Raw genomic sequence first — 22,505 nt, forward strand, 5'->3', positions numbered from 1 at the left:
CATCTCAAAACCTGCAACATGTTTTAAAAAGCATAGTTCAATACAAAAGTATTGGCGAGTACACAAGTTTTAGACTCGTGTCGTGTGTATAAAAGCATTTTCAATCCAACATAGCATTTGGTATACAAAGTCAAACTATCATGCAACACAATATGTCAACTCTAGTGTCCACTAGTATTTAGTATTTAGCATCCCTCGCCGCAAGAGTGACGAGACCGTTATGTATAATAAATAGCATCCCTCGATACCGAAGTAACCGAGACCGTATAGTATAAAACTTAACAAAACCCCGTCGGGTGGTGTGCTACTCCTATAGCGCTATAATTGTTTAAGCCGAATTAACAAGTAGTATGTATTCTAGTATGAACTTAAGCATAACAAAGCATGTATACGGATCGAATGAATAAAAGCATGTTTGTAAATTGTGCATTATAACAAGTAAACATGTTGCACCCAAAGTGTATTAAAAGGAAAATGGGTCAAGTGTACTCACATTGGTTGCGTAAGAGAATTTCTTGAATTATCGCACGAGTAAAGATAGGGAAAAATTCCAAGAGAACGAACAAGAGCGATTATCCTAGATATTTAAGATCACATAACGAACCCATTATTTATTGGTTTAAAGTAAATAATTCTAATATTTATCGTTTATGGATTAATAACTTTGTATATTATATCTTATGTCACTATCAACTTTTATTGTTATAAAAAGGAAATAAAATTGACAATTTATTTAGGTTAGAGATTTTTATTATAAAAGAATGAAATGAAAATGATACTTGCGTTGATTAAGTTTTTTAAAGGAAACGAAAGGGAATTTATTAATTAATAATTATTCACTTTGAATAAGGCTTTACTATATATGTAAAACGGATATTATAAACTGAATACATAAAAAAAAATGATCAAAACCGGCCGAACCGGGATCGAACTTGAGATGCCTACGATGTTACATAATCAGGTTTTATAAAAAGGATTTAAGTTGCAGCGTCAAAAACGAAAACGGGACTCGAACCCACTACTGAACTATAATATTATTTAGTGTGGAATTGGATTTTTTTTTTTATTTCCTTTGAACTTGAATACTTGCTACCTTGTCATCTTCTTCCATAATACAACAGAACAAGAACAACGACATAAACAAAAAAAACACAACATTTTGTTTTCATTCTATTGACTTGGATGTAAACAATATGAACATTAAAATGAAAGGAGGATAGGAATACATACAAAGGAGAAAAGAATATACGTAAACTGTTGATTATGAACTCAAAATATTTTGTTGTTTAAATCGTGTATGATGTCGAGTGAAAGTAATAGGAGGTTAAACGAAAAACGAAATGAGCAAGAAAGTATACCGAACAGTGGGGCGATGGTGAGTTCAACTTCGACGTGAAACCCGGTTGACTCCGGTGTCGTCTTCACGTTCCGGCGGCCCTCCGATGTCCTCGCGGGTGGGGTAACGGGAAGAATAAACTCCGCGCCTGTTTATATGTGATCGCACGAAGTTTTCAAGTCGTTTCGGGTGCTCCAAACTCCAGTGATGTGCCGATGACGAACAGAGTGTGCGATGGTATATACATATATGGTTATGTGAACTGTATGAAGGTTATAATAAGGTTCCAGTTCATGATTGTTTTTAAAATAGAGAGCATGCGTGATCGAGAAATCGGGAACGACATTTTATTGAAACTTTATGTCTGCATTGCTGTCAAAAGTAGTTAGGCGGCATGGTTGGTTTTCAAAAGGAAATTAAATTAATGCCTACTTAAAACTTAGAGGTTAGGTTACAGTTGGGTTGGCGGTAAAAGAGGATGGAATTGAAACAAAACAAAAATTAATCTTGTTTTATTTTCTAATAAATGCACAAGTTGTCACTTAACTATGAGAGGTTAATAGATTAGGTAGAGTAATTTTGTTTAAGTTATATTTCCTCAAATAAACTAACTTTAATAACCTCGTTTACAAGCGTCTTTGAAACCTTTGATGAGCCTAACTAAGTTTAATAGCTAATTAATATTATTATCATAATGGTTTTATTACCATAACAATACTAATTAACAAATTAATTAAACCAATAATTAAATAAGAAATCGTATTTATAAAAGAATTGAATTTGGAATAAAAATCGTTCAACGGTTGTTTATTTCACGAAAATTTTCGTTTGTTCAAGGTTAGGATTCGATTTTTTTTTTTAAACGGGTCGATTTTGACGGATGTTACAAAATAATTCACTACCAAAGTCATACAACATCAGACTCGAATGTTTTGTATTTCTATTTTGTTTTAACACTATGATATGATGTACAGTATCATCTTCTACATTTAGAAAAAAAGAGAACTAACTTACTGTTAGTTTTGAATTAGAATTGTTTTGTTATAAGATTGAAACCAGAAGTTATAACTGATTAAGTGATTACAACAACAACAAAGGGACAAGGATTATACCGAACGTAACGAGTCGGGCCGACGGTGGACGTGAACCCTTGTCGTGCTTCGAGCTCCGTTTAACCGGCGATGTAATGGTTCCCGTTGTAAAACATAATATTATAAGCGCGTTCAAATTGTTACCATTTTATTTGTAGACTGACTTTGACCCGACACGAGACCCGAAACACAAGCCGCTGTCGCGACCGCGGTCGCACTCACTGCCGCCGTTAAAGTCATCGTCGGACCACCTCTGCCGTCGACGATGGTGGTCGGCCATCCGTTAGAGAGAGAGACGAACGAGGGGAAGGGTGAGGTGTGTTGTCGGCTGAACCGACACCGGAGAAGAAGGGGCGCCAGAGATCTTCGTCGGGCAGGAAGGAGAAAGAGCCGAGGGGCTGTGAGGGTGGTTATCGGAGCATGGGGTGTCGGAGAGGTCGCCGGAGTGGGGCAGGGGTGTTCATGTCGGCTGCCATAAGGTGTGGGGGGTAGGGTTCTTCTGTATTTGAAGAAGGAGATGGGTTTTTAAGACAAGAAGAAGATGAACGTATTTGAAGAAGGAGATGGGTTTTTAAGACAAGAAGAAGATGAACAGGCTTTGTATACGGCTGAATGGTTTTTTTTTTACGAACAGGGTTTGGGTTTTTTTTTTTTTTTTTTTTGAGAAAAATGCAATTTGCGTCCCTGTGGTATGTCCTAAACATCAACCTGAGCCCCTAAATTAAATTTTTGGATGTTTGAGTCCCTGACCTTATAAATTCATAACACTTTGAGTCCCTGCCGTTAGTTTGACTGTTTGAGGCAGGGGTAAGACCGTCTTTTGACATATATTAATAACACTTTGCGTCCCTATGGTATTAGTGAAATATCAACCTGAGCCCCTAAATTCATTTTTTGCTTTTTTCTTAAGAAATCTAATAATTCAAATTAAATTAACTCTTTTATTTTTAAAAAAAAATGCAATCTAATAATTAACTCTTTTTAAATAAATGCAATATAATAATTAAATGGTGTATCCTATGTATATCAAAGATCCACAAGCAATTGGGTTATATTCATTCATAATAAAATTCTCGATAACAAAAGACCGTAACGTACAGACTCGATAACAAAAGACCGAAACATACAATATAGAGACAAAACTTCAAAGATCCACAAGCAATTATGGATCTTTACTGACGGGTGCACTTCGGAATGTAGCAGATATGAATGAATATAACCCAAGTGGTAGATATGAAATTCCAGAGCTCGTTAATTACATATCTGCCACTGGGGTTATAATCATTCATATGAATGAATATAACCCAAGTGGTAGATATGAAATTCCAGAGCTCGCTAATTACATATCTGCCACTTGGGTTATATTCATTCATATGAATGATTATAACCCCAGTGGTAGATATGAAATTCCAGAGCTCGCTAATTACATATCTGGCACCGGGGTTATATTTATTCATATGAATGATTATAACCCCAGTGGTAGATATGAAATTCCAGAGCTCGCTAATTACATATCTGCCACTTGGGTTATATTCATTCATATCAATCACTTCCTTATGTGCACCGCGCCATCTTCTAGGAGGTTGTCAAGTGTTCTCGCCTTCGTAGTTGGTGTTTTGCGTAGTATCTTTATGTCCGCAGCTATTCTGTACAACAAAACACATTCAAATGAGGAACACATTCAATCCAAAACTGATCCGATATAACAAAAACATCCAAACCAGAATCAAAACCAAAACACATTCAAACGAGGAACACATTCAATCCGAAACTGATTCGATACAACAAAAACATTCAAACCAGCTTCAAAACTAAAACACATTCAAATGAGGATACCCTAAACCCTAAACCCACAAGAATCAAAAACCAAAACACATTCAAATGAGGATACCCTAAACCCTAAACCCACAAGAATCAAAACAAAAACACATTCAAACCCTCTGTTTTTCACCGAAAATCAACCCTATGTTTTTCACCCTCTGTTTTTCACAATATAAACACATTCAAAATCAAACCCAAAATCAAACCCAGAATCAACCCAAAATCAAACCCAAAATCAGTTTTTCACCCTCTGTTTTTCATCGAATGTAACCCAAAATCAACCCTCTGTTTTTTCCCATTATAAACACATTCAAAATCAAACCCAGAATCAACCCAAAATCAAACCCAAAATCTGTTTTTCACCCTCTGTTTTTCATCGAATGTAACCCAAAATCAAACCCAGAATCAACCCTCTGTTTTTTCACAATATAAACACATAAACACATCGAATGACCAATATGAGGATGAAGATGAACCTGATCGGTTCGATGAAGATGAAGATGATCTGTTCGATGTTCGATGAAGATGATGAAGATGACCTGATCTGTTCGATGAAGATGAAGTTGATCTCTTCGATGAAGATGATGATGATCTTGGGAGTTGGGAGAGGAGAGTTGTTGATGATGATGATATTGGGAGTTGGGAGCGACTGTTGATGATGATAATGAAACTGGTCTGCTTTAAGTGTAGATATTAAAGGGTGGGGGTATTATGGACTTTTCACAACTGGCAAACGGTCAAACTGACGGAAGACTGACGGCAGAGACTCATACTGTTATGAAATTAATACCACAGGGGCTCAAAATGCAAAAAATTATTTTTAGGGGCTCAAGTTGATGTTTGGGACATACCACAGGGACGCAAATTGCATTTTTCTCTTTTTTTTAAAACATTAAACTTTCAGCAAATAACACAACCAGTCCCTTGACTTTAACTAACCCATGTTATGTTATCTTAAAAGAACTAACTTTATTAGTTAAACCAACTAAGTTAGTTTACTAACTTTAAAATCTAACGATGCTAACTTAGTTTATTATAAAAAAATAAATAAGCCTTTTTAAATTGTAAAATTAATTAATTTAATTAGTTAGATAATGAATAAATAACTAAAATTATAATGAAATAGATTATAGCTAAAGATTTTTCGAGGATTATAAAGAAACGACGAATACAAGGATACATAGTTACCAAAAATAGGAATATGAACAATGGTTTCTAAATATGGAAAGTTATGAAAACGCGGAGCGTTACAGTATTGCTACTACTTAACATAGTTTTATGACAACTGCTGCAACGCATGAGCTTAATACTAGAAAATTCATAAACTATTAAATGGCTATGTTAGTGTAGCCTTTTAGTTTTTGAATTTTAACATATTTTTTAAATTTTAAAAGATTTGTATTGATATACTTTGGGCCCCTAATGTGGTTATTTTCAAATTTTTATTATTTTATTATTATTATATTTAATCATATTTTGTTTTTTTAAGACTTTTCAATTTTTTTCAAAATATAATGTTTTATAAAATTCCGACTATATTGTTGTAACGTGACTATTTTTGTCTACGTCAAGTAGTAAATAGTAATGTACAAATGATCTAAGCACAAACGTACAAGTCAAAAGTTTCCTCGCGGTTTTTAAAAATACAATTACGTCGTCGTTTATATTTTTTGTTATTTTAGTAATAAAGTATGGTTATAAAATTTCGAAAATACTGTTATGACGTGCTTATTTTTATTTACCATGATTCGATAAAAGTTTTATTTGAAAGGGTCAGATGCATGTGATTTTTTTCTTTCGTTTTATGGTTTGCTCGACATGTCGTTGAGTACAAAGTTGCATGCACAGTTGAATGTTTTTTTGTACTGTAAGCTATAGCTAGTACCGGTACGGTAATGGTACGTGACGAACCGATTCCATTGTTGTATCTAGTTCTGTATCATACCGAGCCGAATCGAGCCAACCCGAACCAGACATATACGGACCCAAAACCCACTGCGGACTACAGGTAATCCCACACGTTGCAATAAAAGTTAAAAACATATCGGTTTCTATATACATCTTTTTGCATTTTTGACTACAGTCCATAGAGATTTGAGACTCAGATTTCTTGCACTTTTATAACGCCTGAGTTTGACTTTTGAAAGTCAAAAACAAAACTGATGGAAAACATACACCAAACAAAAATTATGGAATACTAAAAAGCAAAAAACAGTTGCTATATTTATACCAAAGTTTACTCCTTCCAAAGGTTTATTAAAACATGCTAGTAACTGAATCTAATATTCACAATATACCATATCAAAAAACACAATATAAATTTGCTCTAATCCTTTGGTCTTTAAAGCTCTCAAATCTTTGAGATCTTGATGAGCATTTCAAGAGCTTTTTGCGTGTACCGAAGATACACTTCTACATCGCTTTATCTTCGTTAAACCCTGCAAAAATGATGATATTTCATCAGATTCTCATACCAAAAGATCGCGGATTTTTTCTAAACCATGAGAAACAAATATCTGTTTAGACATACATAAACACACACATTTTATGGTCAATGACCCCTCATACCAGACAATATTGTCTGTTTTGCCCACAAGTAACATACATATTTATTTTTGGTTTACCCGAGTGGAAACTTCTCACGAGGGATTATTTTTTATTTCCCTAGACAAAACAAAACAATGTGGGATTCGCCTAAAATATGATACCTACTGTAAATTCATACACAAGGGAACTAAGTTGATTTTCAAGATAAGCAAATCATCATAAAGAATGACATGTCAAATAAGGGATATTTAGTACATGAACATTCACATGATGCATATGGAAAAAGGTCAACAAAAAGAAGACTCAAATTTACCTCTTTAGAGGAAGGAAGGGGGAGAGAAGCTTGACAGGCGGTCCGCGGTTCAGTCAGCATCCGAATCTCGTGAAGCTGGCCTGCTATATCCTCCAAAAGCTGCATCTGCAAACTTTCCTTTTCCCGGTTATCAACAGAAAAGTTAAGTTTTACTCTTCCTTGTTCCACATTCCTTAATCTTTCTCTGAGCCATTCGACTTCACTATCGAGTCTGGTTCGTTCATTATCCAATGCTGATGTCGAATACCTTCTTAAACTACTCTTTGAACTCACTGGCGGCAGCCCAACACGCGTCACTGAACCATTCTGTTCTTGATCGCTTTGCTTCATATATCCATTTGATTTTTCTCTAGATTTCGGCTCATTGTCAATTACATGAACATCATATATGTGTGAACCAGATTCACCACCACGATATGCATCTCCGGGCGTTATATCCAAACCTTTATCTTCCCCTATAGTTTTTTCAGGCTCTTCTTGTTCAGAAAAGTCAATATCTTCAAACAACCTTGAACTGCTAAGCTGATGTAACATCAAATCAGGATCGTGAACAAAATCTTGATTATTTCCGCCATTAATTCGATCATTTTCAACACTAATCATCTGCCTGTATGCTTCAACTTGTTTTTCCAAGAAATGTTTCTCCCTTTCCCTCCTTAAAACTATTTCTTTCAATATATTCATTTCTTCTGCATCATAAGCTGATTTTTCTTCTATCATTCTTTGATACTGTCGCGACTCCATCTTTACTACGGCTTTCTCTTCTTGTAAACGGAGAATCATGGACATTGCTTCATCTGCAGCAGATGCAGAAGCATTTCTTTCCTTCTCGAGTTCAACATAAAGCGCTGCGCGAGCAGCTTTTGATTCTTCTAACTCGCGTGTTAATAAAACAATCATCTTGTCTTTATCAGCTTCGTTAACTGGAATCCTTTTCTGTGTAGCCTTCGGGTCGCTAAGTACATCATCCTCATGATATCTGCTAACTGATTTTACCAATCACATAACAGGAAATGTTAAAACTAGTGGCAAGAATTCCTGACACGACTCGAAAATGAACAGGCTTTGTGTCGGCTAACACAACCTGTTTATCAAACAGGTCACCAGGATAACGACCCGTTTAATAAACATGACCCGTTTACCAAACAGGACAATCCGAACATGACCCGTTAACTAAACAGATCAATCCGAACACGACCCATTTAATAAACAGGTCAATCCAAACATGATCCGTTAATCAAACAAATCAATCCGAACATGACCCATTTAATAAACATGTCAATCCAAACATGACCCATTTACTAAATAGGACAATCCGAACACGACCCGTTAACTAAACAAGTCAATCAGAACACAACCTGTTCAATAAATGGGGTAACCCAAACACAACCCATTATCTAAGTGGGTTAACCAGTTCACACGTTTAAGGGTTTTTAAACATGTTGCTATTTGTATTTTACAGATAAAAAGTGTTAAAATTTGAAGTTAGATGTATTTTTTTTTTTTCTAATTTTCACTCTTAACTATTTATTTCTAGAAATTCTTAACCTTTTTCTATTTTCCAACAATTTTATTTCATTAGTCCTCTCCACCGATTTATCATTTCCATTCGGTTGGTTGCTAGAAATGGAGAATACACATTAGTTATTACTCATTTTCACAAATGAACATTAAACGGGTCAACCTAAAACATGACCCGACCAACATGAATAAATATAGGGGTCGCCCTGTTCATCCTACCAACCCAACAACACTTTTTATCGATAGCGAAATAATGCTTAAACCAAATTGATAAGGAGAGTACTCACAGTTGCAGTCAGAAGGAATGGAAGTGGCTTCCTGTCCACCATCATTACTTTGCTCATCATCAACACATGTAATCCAATTTGAACAACATGACCCCTCACCTTCTGATAAATCATCCTCCAAATCACAACCACCACACCCTGAAACAAAAATCGAATCAAACGGAAACTTCCTCGTTGCAGAAAACCGAACGCCGGACACCTTATCAGTCGGGTAATCAACCAGCAAACTTGTGTAATCAAAACTAATCATTCCAACAAACCCATACCCATTGGACGGCAAGCTCAAACCGAACAAACCCAGAAAGTTAACAGCAAATAACGCAACAGTTGATCCACAAAGCAAGAAATATGCAATGAACAGATCAACAAAAGCACCCACCAAAGTGTTGAATGTCCAAAATCTATTCTTCATGTTTAAGGGTTTGAATTTGCTGATCAAGAAACCCACAAAGGCCCAGTTTGAATGTTAATTCAAGACTAAGTTATCTGAAACACATGAATGAATGTGATTAGTTATTTGAACGACAGAGATATATGATGATTTTGTTTGCGAGTGGAACACGCAGCATTGTTACAAACGAGTCACGTGCGATTCATTTCTTGGAAGCTTATGATAACGGCTTCCCATTTGGATTTCTGCTTCAGTTACTATTATTAATTAAATATTATTAATATTTAAATTAAATAACAATAATAATTGCTAGGGATTTATCCTCGTACTTTTTTTAACGTTAAATAAATTCAGGTCACACGAGTCGGAGACAACACTGATAATCCGATCCGTCATTAATTCTAGAGGAAAACCCTACGTGAAGGCCCATTGTGATAAAACCCTTGACTCACTCGTGACATTTTATTACAAACAAGACTCCAACCAACGACATCTCTTAAAAATAGTCATTAGGTACCGCTAGAGCACTACCCCTCCTTTAATATGTATATATGTAACTAGGTTATCACTTGGGATTGCTTCCCGAGCTCAAGCAAGTTACTTATATTAATTATTAATTACTAATGATTATGACACTCACTACAACTTACGGCATAAAAAAAATACTCTATGCAATACGTCAAGAAAACCATAAAAACGTATAATATACAGGAACTAATGTTGTTCGAACGATTGTTTGTCATGGTAAACAAAAATATATGTATAATTTATCCGTTTGGATTGAACCTTTGTGTCTTCTGTATCTAGTCTTGCATTGAGAGCATGCTTGATTCTCATCTCTCTTTTTCGTACTCATAGCATGGCTGCATACTTGGAAGGCACACTTGTTGGAAGCACTTATAATTAGGGATGAGCACAGTACTCGTTCGGCGTCGAACCGGTACCGGTACCAAAAGTACCGGTAATGAAAAATGGGAAAAGTGGGTACCGGTACTTACCGGTGTTTTACCCGTAAGTACCGGCACCGAAAATAAGGAAAGTGGGTACCGGTACCAGTACTGAATATACCCGGTACGGTTCGGTATCAGTACGGTACCGGTTCAGTACCAGTACCCTGTACCAAATGCTCATCCCTACTTATGATATGAGTATAAAATAAAGACAAATAATACATGTACCTGATGGATAAGGCCGATTAAGAGGTTAATTAATATCATCAATTCCATGTCTTTTCAACTAAATCATTTGGCAAGGGAAAACACCTCCATAATGTAAATACAAAATACTATTAAGAGAAAAATGCAATTTGCGTCCCTGTGGTATGTCCCAAACATCAACCTGAGCCCCTAAATTAAATTTTTGGTTTTTTGCGCCCCTGACTTTATAAATTCATAACAGTATGAGTCCCTGCCATCAGTGTTCCGTCAGTTTTACCGTTTGACAGTTGTGAAAAGTCCATAATACCCCCACCCTTAATATCTACATTTAATAGCAGACAACCAGTTTCATTATCATCATCAACAGCTCTCCCAACTCCCAATATCTCTCCCAACTCCCAAGATCATCATCATCATCATCATCTTCAACAGATCATCTTCACCATCTTCATCGATCATCATCATCTTCAACAGATCATCTTCATCATCTTCATCGAACATCTTCATCATCGAACATCTTCATCATCGAACAGATCAGGTTCATCTTCATCCTCATATTGATTTTTGGTTTGATTCGATGATTTGAATGTGTTTATATTGTGAAAAAACAGAGGGTTGATTCTGGGTTTGATTTTGGGTTCCATTCGATGATTTTGGGTTGATTTTGAAAAAAACAGAAGGTTGATTTTGGGTTCCATTCGATGATTTTGGGTTCCATTCGATGATTTTGGGTTGATTTTGAAAAAACAGAGGGTTGATTTTGGGTTCCATTCGATGATTTTGGGTTTATTTTGAAAAAAAACAGAGGGTTGATTTTGGGTTTGATGTATCAACTGAGTATATTGTTCAAAATGCATCAAAACAGAGGTTTTGAATGTGTTTTGGTTTTGATTCTTGTGGGTTTAGGGTTTAGGGTATCAAAACAGAGGTTTTGAATGTGGGTTTGAATGTGTTTTGGTTTTGATTCTTGTGAGTTTATGGTTTAGGGTATCAAAACAGAGGTTTTGAATGTGGGTTTGAATGTGTTTTGGTTTTGATTCTTGTGGGTTTAGGGTATCAAAACAGAGGTTTTCAATGTGGGTTTGGTTTTGATTCTTGTGGGTTCATCATATTGATTTTTGGTTTGATTCCATGATTTGGGTTCCTCATATTAAGAACTGATCGGATCAGTGGTTTTCAATGTGTTTTGGTTTTGATTCTTGTGTGTTCATCATATTGATTTTTGGTTTGATTCGATTATTTGGGTTCCTCATATTAAGAACTGATCGGATCAGTGGTTTTCAATGTGTTTTGGTTTTGATTCTTGTGTGTTCATCATATTGATTTTTGGTTTGATTCGATGATTTGGGTTCCTCATATTAAGAACTGATCGGATCAGTTTCGGATTGAATGTGTTCCTCATTTGAATGTGTTTTGTTGTCCAGAATGGCTGCGGATGTAAAGATACGCAAAACACCAACTACGAAGGCGAGAACACTTGACAACCTCCTAGAAGATGGTGCGGTGCACATAAAGAAGTGATTGATATGAATGAATATAACCCCAGTGTAGCTCTTCGATTTTCCTTGAAATTCCAGAGCTCGCTAATTACATATCTGCCACTTGGGTTATATTCATTCATATGAATGAATATAACCCCAGTGGCAGATATGTAATTATCTACACTGAGGTTATATTCATTCATATCTGCTACATTCCGAAGTGCACCCGTCAGTAAAGATCCACAATTGCTTGTGGATCTTTGACGTTTTGTCTCTGTATTGTATGTTACGGTCTTTTGTTATCGAATCTGTAAGTTCCCTCAAGTCTACGAAGTTGGTATGGCATTTTGTCTCTGTATTGTATGTATTAAAAGTTTACATTTAATATACAGTTTAGGCTTTAATAATTTGTTATATATAGTATACATTTAATTATTATATTGCATTTATTAGATTGCATTTATTTAAAAATAAAAGAGAATTTAGGCTTTAATAATTTGTTATATATAGTATACATTTAATTATTAGATTGCATTTATTTAAAAAGAGTTAATTATTAGATTGCATTTATTTAAAAATAAAAGAGTTAATTTGAATTATTAGATTTCTTAAGAAAAAAGCAAAAAATGAATAGAGGCTCAGGTTCATATTTCACTTATACCATAGGGACGCAAAGTGTTATTAATATATGTCAAAAGACGGTCTTACCCCTACCTCAAACAGTCAAACTGGCGGCAGGGACTCAAAGTGTTATGAATTCATAAGGTCAGGGGCTCAAAAAACCAAAAATTTAATTTAGGGGCTCAGGTTGATGTTTGGGACATACCACAGGGACGCAAATTGCATTTTTCTCTACTATTAATAAAAGGAACCAAAGGAATAAAAATCATAAGTATGTCTAATACGAAAGTACATGGCCAAGATGTTTTTGCAGCAAGAAGTGAAAACCCAGTCATGTGTATCATAAGATAAGATCAAGGGAACAAATACACAGGTTGATGTGTCGTCAGCCTTGTTGAGCACCACATAGGGCTTTGTCACAACAATTATTTTGGAGCTCCAATCTTGGGTAAATTATAAAAGCATCAATATAAGCAGAAATGCCAAGAAGTAACTTTAAATAATAGCCTGGAAGTAATCGCCACATTTAAAACCTCCATAGCTGGATAACTTAGAGCTTAATTCTAGGTTGAACCATAATAGGAAAAACAATCTAACCTGAAAGAAATCGTTGAGCAGCTACATAAGAAGTCAATGTTGCACTTCCTGTGATTTTCATCATTATTGTTGAGTTTATTGTTATTATTCTCATTGAGAAACACCCCAAGTCGAAACTCACTCCTAAGTATTTCTGGCCATTTTTTATCGTAGAAAAAGTGGGAGCGGTAGCATATAAACTCGATTTATCGGAAGAGGCTCATATTCACCCGGTCTTTCATGTGTCCTTACTCAAGGGGCCGTGCGGGCCTCCAGAGAAGATTTTTCCTTTACCGGTGGAAGCTCGGTTTAACCTTCAACCGTTGGCAGTGCTAGATAGAAGATTGGTAAAAAGAGGTAACCGGCCGGTTATGAAAGTGCTCGTACATTGGAAGGATCAAACCACTCAAGACGCTACGTGGGAGTTTTTAGATGAATTGAGCTGCGTTTTCCAGACTTCACCGAGCTCACTCTTGAGGACAAAAGTGGCTAAGGAGGGAGTCTTGATATGTTTATTAGTAGTTTTTGCATTTGTTTTTTATTGTTAAACTGGGCCAAGGACCATTATGGCTTTTTGTTATTCTTGTGGGTTGTTTTGTGAACTTTGCATATTGGTTTGATCCAATCTAGTGGTTCGATTCCTGGGAGATTATCCAGAGAATCAGTTTATTCCCCTCTCCTAGTTTTTCTCTAATCAAACCCTATCAACAATGTAAATTATGTTCAGAAGAAGACGTTTAGATTTGCACTCTCTCTAATCCTGACATTAAGGGTGGCTCAAATACTTGATAAGTTAGATCGAATACTGAGGTACATAACTGACAGTTGATCATTTTATGGAACATTGTTACAGAATTATATGAATCATCTTTGTTCATGAAATTAATTGTTGATACTTTGTTGTCTATTGAAGTGTATGTACAAGTGTAATATTGGGTGAAGTGAAGACAAACTGAAGACGAATCTAGGTTAGAATCAATATATGAATAAATACATGACTATAATTCTTTTCGACATAAACCTATTTGACAGATTGAATCTTGGTTGATATGTTATCCCAGTAACATCCACACCAAGCATCTAGGGGCGTAAGATTTGTTTTTAGTAGTAGTCTTTCTTATTGGAAACAATCTTCGTTCTAATCAACTGGATTCTACTCCAGGTGCATTGGGGTATGCATATAGTTTTACTCCACATCGGTATGTATAGTCAGAGAAGTCCTATCTCATAGAATAAAATAGTCACATTGGTTAAGCAAGTTTAAGATTTGCAAAGAAACTCGTAGTTTAAAGTTTCCTTATTTTGTTGGCTTAGGGCATACGGAGTGGGTGCGGCAACGGGGCGGCAATCGAGTTTGCCGCGCGGCAAACACCGCCGCCGACCAAGTTTGGTCGCGGCAAAACTTGAAGAACGGTGAACCTTTGCCGACTCGGGAAAAGAAAATGGAAAAGGGGGGGCCACCTTCCAACGGTCTACCGTTAAAAAAAAAAAAAAATTTTTTTAAATTAAACTATATATATATATCACAAACCATTTCATCATATACTTTCTAGTTTATACTCATACAAACCAAAAAATACCACCAATTCCTTCTAAAAGTTTACCATACAAAATGGCGGATGAACTCCCGTTATGGTTCCCACCCATGAGTAGCGACGATTCATCCGATAGTAGCATTCTTTTTTTTCAAAATCTCATCGAAGAAGCCGAACTTCAAGACACCGGCACATCTAACCGAAGGAGATATATTGAACGTCAACGTGAGGAGGGGCATGAGACACTCATGGCGGATTATTTTGTCGAAGACCCGAAGTACAACGAAGATATCTTTCGGCATAGGTTCCGTATGTCGAAACGTTTGTTTCTAAAAATTGTGTCCGACGTGGAAGAGAACGACCCGTGGTTTGTAGAGGCCCCCGATGCGCGAGGTAGGAAGGGCTTTACGCCCTTGCAAAAGGTGACATCGGCTATTAAACAGCTCGCAACTGGAAACACTCCAGACGAGAACGACGAGTACTTGCATATGGCCGAAAGAACTTCCCGCGAGTGCCTAGAATATTTTTGTGACACGGTTTGCAAAATATATGGTCCAGAGTTCTTACGTAGACCGACAAGCCACGGCATGGCACTTTTATACCAAGCTCATGAGGAAAAACATCACCTTCCAGGTATGTTCGGTAGCCTTGATTGCACCCATTTCGTTTGGCGTTTTTGTCCGACAGAGTATCGAGGCCAATATATGCGAGGAGATCATAGATACCCGACTATTATGCTCGAAGCGGTTGCTTCTCAAGACTTATGGTTTTGGCATGCTTTTGCCGGTCCACCGGGTTCTCAAAACGATATCAATGTTCTACAACAATCTCCGTTATTTTTAACGGAACGAAATGGAACCGCGCCAAAATGTCCATTTTACGTTAACAACCATTTATACAAACGTGGTTATTTGCTCGTGGATGGAATCTACCCTTCGTGGTCCGTGTTTGTGAAGTCGATCCCTTACCCTCACGAAGTAAACGAAAAGAAATTCAAGAGGCAACATGAGGCGGCAAGAAAAGACGTCGAACGGGCTTTTGGTGTTTTGAAGGGGAAATGGGGTGTATTGAGTCGACCGATGCGAGCAAGATCGGTTAAAAAAATTAGGAATGTCGTGTACACGTGTATTATTTTACACAACATGATTTTGAAAGACGATGGAAAGGCGATAGCACCGGTGCACATTCGGGATCCTCCGGTCGAGCCGGCTCTAGACGATACGGTGCTGGGCGAGTTGTTGAATGAAGACACCCATTGGAGACTCAAACACGATCTCATAGATCATCTCGCAAGTCAAGATTTACCCCATCTTTTGGCCGATTCCGACGAAGACTAGTTTAAATTGTTTCATGCTAATGTAATTTTATTGTTTTTTAATTTAGTGTAACTTTGATGTTTTTAATTTAATTTATGAAACTTTATTGTTTTTAATTTATTTATATTAAATTAATTATTGCAAAAAAATATAATAATAAAAGTTTACCACTTCAACAAGTGTTTAAACCATTGCCAACACTTTTCAGCAAAGTTTAAACACTTTTGCCTAATTGACATGGCGCGCTCTGATTGGTCGGTTTTTTGTTTTGCCACTTTAAAGTGTTTAACCACTCCTTATACCCTTATGTTGTTTCATTGTTGCATGTAGGCTAAGGTACTAAGTAAATACAACCCTTAAATCCTTTATGATTAGGGGAGAGGGGGTAGTCACTAGTGATAGATTTCTATGACTCCCAATATCCAATCAAATCATGCCATGTCATCACCCAATATTTTATCACTAGTGATAGAATTGTAGTGGGGGTGGTATCACTAGTGATGGGATTCCAATGTACAAGTATTAATACACAATGTACAAGTCATACCCTATCACTCCTCAAGTTCAACGCGTTATATATATATATATATATATATATATAACGAGTTATACCCTATCACTCGTTATGGAAGTGGAGACGGCGGTGTTCTATGTGCTATCACTCGTTATGGGGTGGCCATAACAGACCACCCCGCCTGCTCTTAGGCCTCCCATAAGATTCTAATACTAATGTGAGAATCTTAAAATCATTTTTCTCAAGTTCATATGTTTATTTAAATAATACTAAATGAAATTTTAGTGACTTTGACATAAAAAGTTTAGGGTACTTAACTAGAACAGTTGTTAACTGGGTTACATTTTTATAAAGTTATTCCTATATTAAATTAGGTATAACGTTTATATCTATCTATAATTCATGTATTTTTATTGTTATCTTAAATATATCAAATTTATATATTATATTATTATAAAATATTAAATTCAAGTTTAAAGCTATGAATATCAATAAATCATAAAGATCTTTTTAATACCATTACTAAATCAAGTTTAATATAAGCCAATTATAATTGTTTGTTCTTCAACCCGTGTAATATATGAGGTTATAACCTAGTTAGTTAATAAAACAGTAGAAAAAACTATAAAATAAAAACGATGTAAAGTATATAAAAAAAGGAAAAAAAACTTATTTTGAAATTTATACGTTTTGTCATTAATTAAAAAAAACTAATGTAAAACATCATTTAGTGGAAAATGTGACACTTGACCTGACTTAACGTTAAAATGTAAATGAGTTACAGCAAAATAACACCGGCTGTATATAATCTGAAACATAAATGACATCCGATTTAATTTTGGTAGATAAAAATAAGAACATTTACAATTTGACTCAAACTTAAAGAACGTAATTGCAATTTAGTCTTCTATATAACATTTGTGGGTGCTTAGAAATAGTACCAATTTTGTGATTTTGTTTTGTTTTTTTTTTTTTTACTTCTAACCCATATACTTTAAATCTTTTACAAATTTTCACAATACTTTTTATCTTTCTAAAGACTAAAATAAAGTTATCAAGGGTAAAAAAACTATACATGCTGTATCCGGTAACTTCTCATTTTCCCGTTTAATGACCTCGTCACAACATACAGGTCGTAGGTCGACTTAACTATTATTTTCCTTGTTTAACTTGGCTTTTGTATATGACTAACATAATTTTTCCGTGACTTTGACATGGTTTTTTATCATCATTTTCTTCATTTGCTTATATTTTTATCCGTATTTCAAATAAAACAAATCTAAATCTAACTAGTTATAAAAAGTGTCGCCGCGTTGCGGCGAACTTATTTTGTTATTTGGTTTGTGTTTATATGTGTTTGAAATCAATATAAGCGCGTTGCACACGGAACCACTGACAAGAATAAAAAGAAAATGTAGAAAAAAAACACTAAAAAATAACCGAAAGAAAATCAACTAAAAAGTTGTATGGTAATAATGTTGTTCGGTAGAAACTCGTAGTCAGAGATGAGCAAATAGTAACGGGTATCGGTATCGAATTTCCTGAACCGAAAGATCCTAAGTCCAGTTCGGTACTGACGTTTGGCGTTCCTGGTACCGGTTCGCTACCGGTTTTTACATTCATATACCGATACCATAACCGGGGTATCAGTTAGCACTGAGCTCATCCCTACCCTGAAACTAAAAAAAAGGTGTACGATACCGTTGTTGTTCGTACGGTACCCGTGATCAGGGATGAGCAAATGGTACTGGGAAGCAGTACCCAATTTTTCGAACTAAAAGACTATCAAACTCAATCCGATACCAACTTTTAGCGTCGAACCGGTATTTTCGATACAAATACCGGTTGCCACCAAACTTATCAAACTTAAAAAGTAAAGAGAATAACAATTATTATAATATAAAATATAAAAAACACTGTTCATTTGATTTTAAAATAAAATAAAATAAAATAATAATAATAATAATAAAATAAAATAAAATAATAATAATAATAACAATAATAATAATAATAATAATTCTCCTATATATTAAAAAGATAAGTTTGTGAATAGTAACTTGGGACACTCACAAGCCTAATGAATAGTAAAAGACAAACGTCCTCGTCTCTCCCTCCCCAACCTCCTCTCATCAGTTTTTCTCCTTCAAATTCATCAGAGAGACAACAACATTTGAAGGAGCCGGAGAGCAATACGGGAGAATGAGAGAAGGAGATTTGGAGCCGGCGACCGGACCTCGGCTCGTGCTTGCCTCCTACCCACAGATTCCAAGATGTAGAAACCGGCAACGGTGATATCTTTTTAGGAAAGACTTCGGTGGGGTGACATGCTATAGTGGAGGCAGGTGACGGTGGTTATGGCGGTGGCTTTCGTCTCCGAAAACGCGAGAAAGGGGCGTCAATGATGTTCTTTGTGGTTTGAAAGGGGGGATCGGGGTGGCTATGGTGGCAATAGCGTGCGACGAGTACTGTAATTGTGGCTAGGGAAAGAGAGTGGGCTGCCCCACCGGCATCATCGTCACCTCCATCACCATCGCCACAGCTGCCATATCTCCGACTGCAACTTTGACGGTGGTGTTGCTACATGAGTAATGGCAGCGAAGATTGAAGGTTTTAAAGGAGAGTAGGTCGACGGCTAAATCGATGAACCCTAAATCAATAATCGGTCTCATCCCACTAAATTTCGATTTCCTTGCTGTTCTTCAATCAATCGCCGATAGGAACTCTTTACAGTTGTTTTTTGCCGAGGTATGCTTCAAGTTTTTGACAGGTTTTTTTAACCATTTGCACTCACTACGCTCCTGTTAGCCAAGGTTTGAGTTCCTCAATTCTTACTTATTTACAGGAAGTAGTTTTAAATATTACTCTTATGTCATTTTGTGTACTTAAATGATGAAATTGAGTCTTGATATTGGTTTTGGTATTAATGTAGAGCTCTTAAATTCCCCTGCAACTTTTAGAGGTATAGCAAAGAGAAGGACCATTAAGTCAGAGCGCGACATAAGTTATAATTCTTCCGAACCTGTTTCGACCCGCTCTGACATGTACTATATATATACCATTGTAATATTAAAAAAAAAAGATACATACTAATATGATAAATAAATAAAATCTAATGAAATTGGGATTGAAGTAATTAATAATATATGTTATTTTATTGGGAACGTGTTTATGTATTTTACTATAATACTAACATTAATAGAGATAAACAATTATGGAAATTTATATTTTTTTTTTTGAATGGCAAAAAAAAAAAAAAAAAAAAAAAATTTTACTCAATTGGAAATTTATATTTAGGTCCATAGTTTTTGTTGTTGCAGTTTTTACTCAATTGGAATAATTGACTTTCAATAATATTATCAAATCAAATTACCGTATTTTTCTCTCGGTAATGATCTCATTCAAATTCTAATTGATATCCCCTCTAAACAAATTGAACGAAGAATTTGGAATGGAATCTTGTCAACATCCTTCTCTATAAACCATTCAAACATTGCTTTCAAACTTGCTTAAGCTCTGTTCCGTAGCAATCCACCGTAAACCTTTGTTCGCCGGAACTTTTAGTCACCGCACCACCCTTTACCGCCTTAAGCCCGCCATAAATTTTTGTTCGCTAGAGCTTTGTGCCACCGCACAACCTTACCGCCAAGAGCCGTTCGCCACCGTGACAAACACCGCACCATTCTTCGCATTCCGTTGTGACCGTAGCGCTGAGTTTCATCATCACCGGTGTCTGACTTTTGATTCGCCGATCAGGTACCAATAATTAATAATCTAGTGTTCTCTCTTTCAAACTCCTATTGATGTATTGATGAGTTATTCGGGCAGCTTCACAGCCCAGGTTCGGAACCTTCGCGCCGCCGCCACACTACCCCGCCACTCGTATTCCGTTCGGTTCAGTCTGATTCACGGTGAGCTGCCACTAATCAACAATTATTTTTGTTTCGTATCGTGTTAACAGGATCGAGTAATCTACGCAGCCGCGGGAGTTACTCGTGTTTCGCAGATCTTGTCTCACTCTAGGATTTGTTTCGGTTCGACATTTAAGGTACCCAAATCGATCCCTTGACCGATTTGCATTTAGACATTTAAATCCTGGTTTGTTGTTTTGGCTTCCCGACGACTGTATTCTAAATTTTTAGAAGTGATATGTATTTTTGTGATGTAGTTATATGGTCTGTTATATTGCTATTGTGTAGTTATACAAGAGTTACACATGCAAATCTAAACCAACGTAACTCGACACTAGTTGTTAATAGATCATTGATTTGAAATGCAATTTTATATTATTACAGTAACTTGTATGGAGTTGACTAAATCTCCAACTTAAATTATAAACCATCATCATCCAAGTTCTCAGTGAGTTGGTTTGACTTACTCATTGTTATATACACCTCCATGTCTATGCATGGAACAACAAATAAATAGGAAAAAAATAATAATAAAATTTTTAGTTCATGAAAAAGAGTGCAAGTAACTAAAGTTTTATTATTACTAATGTTTTGTTTCATAGAGGTTCAAGAAACTTTAAGCTATTCACAGTTCCTACGTTGGTTGTTTTGTGTATATAATTATATATATTTATATATTTTTTTTAAATATTAACACATGTAAGGTTCTATAATTAGCAATTAGTGTTTGTAAAACAAATTGTTTTTATATTGTTGTAGTATGGACATCAAAACTTTGGAGAATTAAATGACATAGTGATTGTCGTGATCATTTTAAATAAAATTTTAAGCTGTTAGTTTTGTTCGGTCGTCGGGAATTTCTTAACAAACGAATAAAATAATTTTCACTAAACTAATTCGGGTGGTAACGGGATTATAGGTTCTTGATTTTTCGTGGTCAACTTGATTTATTTGGTTTTGCTTCGGTTGCTAACAAGGTACGGATTATTCTTTGGTCTCCTCATCAGAGTATTTATTTATCATATCTGTCACTTTGCAGTACGGATTTTGTTTATTTGCGCTAGTTGCTTCAGTTCACATTTATTATTTTACAAGTTCGTAGTAGCATGCAATAGACTTTAGCAGTTGTAATCATTGTTGCATGTTCCCATGAGAATCAGTTTAAGTTGCATGTACATTAATACATGGCCTCAGTTTCTGTACTCTGTCACCCGAGCATGTCTGGCTTGTCGTTTGGGCGTCAACGACATGGCACTTATCGTGACGGTGCGTAATAAAAGTTCACGGCGTTTCTAGTATGTGCTTGTGTAGCACTTGGCCCCTAGAGGCGTATAGATCGATCTTAGCTCTGAGTCTGAGTTTGTTGTCTGGAGATTGGAATAATGGGTGAACGCCACACTCACCATCTCATAGGTGCATGGACTAGCTAGCTATGTACCCGTCTGTTTAGGCTCGTGGGTGCTTCCGTCTCACGTGACTTGGTTTGTTGTTATTTGTAGTCACGTAGTCTGATATCTGTTTCTGATCTGATATGTTTATAATATTGTCTGGTATGCTTTGTATGTCTGATTATGTTCTGCCTCAGATTATGTTCAGTATTTGTTCAAGTATCAGTTTTGGTTTTGCGTTCAGAAATTTCATATTTCTTTCTTTATGTCCCTTCTTTACTTGTACTATTTGATTTTTCCGTTACTGGGCAACCTTTGGCTCAGCCGTAGTTTTCTTTGTTGTGTTTTTCTTATTTGTTGACAGGTAATCCGGGAAATGTTGGGATCTAGTGATGATGAGAGTAAATGCAATTCAAGAATAAAGACTTTTATTTATTTAAGTATTTTGAATTAATTAATACTTAGGATTCTTGGTTTGTTTTCGAAACTTTTGGTTGTCTTTTGGATCCTACGTTTCCTCTTTAAACGGATTGTGTTTGGTTTTGATATCTGTAATAGTGACACGTCAGCCCTATTCGGGTCGGGGTGTTTTCAAGCAATCACATTTTTTTAAAACAAACTAGGGGTATTCGAACAAGGTGATACTTCTAAAAACATACGTGGCTATAATTTTAACTAGGGAGGTTAACCGCTTGAAACTAA

At 35.8% G+C, this 22,505-nt stretch overlaps 2 protein-coding genes across 2 annotated transcripts; one reads left to right on the forward strand and one right to left on the reverse strand.

The window, feature by feature from the left end:
* Positions 1–6,490: 6,490 nt before the first annotated feature.
* Positions 6,491–9,502, reverse strand: LOC110911998 (myosin-binding protein 3). The gene is made up of 3 exons (XM_022156659.2): positions 8,917–9,502; positions 7,109–8,094; positions 6,491–6,686 (listed from the first exon to the last, which is right to left on the reverse strand). The coding sequence occupies exons 1-3, from the start codon at positions 9,326–9,328 to the stop codon at positions 6,627–6,629; spliced, it is 1,458 nt and encodes a 485-aa protein (XP_022012351.1). The 5' UTR covers positions 9,329–9,502; the 3' UTR covers positions 6,491–6,626.
* A 5,252-nt stretch (positions 9,503–14,754) lies between these two features.
* Positions 14,755–16,014, forward strand: LOC110913929. The gene is made up of 3 exons (XM_022158746.1): positions 14,755–15,310; positions 15,365–15,492; positions 15,634–16,014. The coding sequence occupies exons 1-3, from the start codon at positions 14,755–14,757 to the stop codon at positions 16,012–16,014; spliced, it is 1,065 nt and encodes a 354-aa protein (XP_022014438.1).
* Positions 16,015–22,505: the final 6,491 nt, after the last annotated feature.

Source organism: Helianthus annuus, chromosome 15 (genome assembly GCF_002127325.2).
Source record: "Helianthus annuus cultivar XRQ/B chromosome 15, HanXRQr2.0-SUNRISE, whole genome shotgun sequence".
Classification (NCBI taxonomy): domain Eukaryota; kingdom Viridiplantae; phylum Streptophyta; class Magnoliopsida; order Asterales; family Asteraceae; genus Helianthus; species Helianthus annuus.

What these genes read in the sequence shown, in the direction of transcription:
- LOC110911998 (XM_022156659.2), bottom strand. Translation starts at nt 9,328, where the DNA reads ATGAAGAATAGATTTTGGACATTCAACACTTTGGTGGGTGCTTTTGTT. An exon ending in CATTCCTTCTGACTGCAACT is followed by an intron (nt 8,095 to 8,916) that starts GTGAGTACTCTC and finishes TGGTAAAATCAG; the next exon opens with TTAGCAGATATCATGAGGAT. An exon ending in CCCTTCCTTCCTCTAAAGAG is followed by an intron (nt 6,687 to 7,108) that starts GTAAATTTGAGT and finishes TCATTTTTGCAG; the next exon opens with GGTTTAACGAAGATAAAGCG.
- LOC110913929 (XM_022158746.1), top strand. Translation starts at nt 14,755, where the DNA reads ATGGCGGATGAACTCCCGTTATGGTTCCCACCCATGAGTAGCGACGAT. An exon ending in GGAAAAACATCACCTTCCAG is followed by an intron (nt 15,311 to 15,364) that starts GTATGTTCGGTA and finishes TTTGTCCGACAG; the next exon opens with AGTATCGAGGCCAATATATG. An exon ending in GTTCTCAAAACGATATCAAT is followed by an intron (nt 15,493 to 15,633) that starts GTTCTACAACAA and finishes GTGTTTGTGAAG; the next exon opens with TCGATCCCTTACCCTCACGA.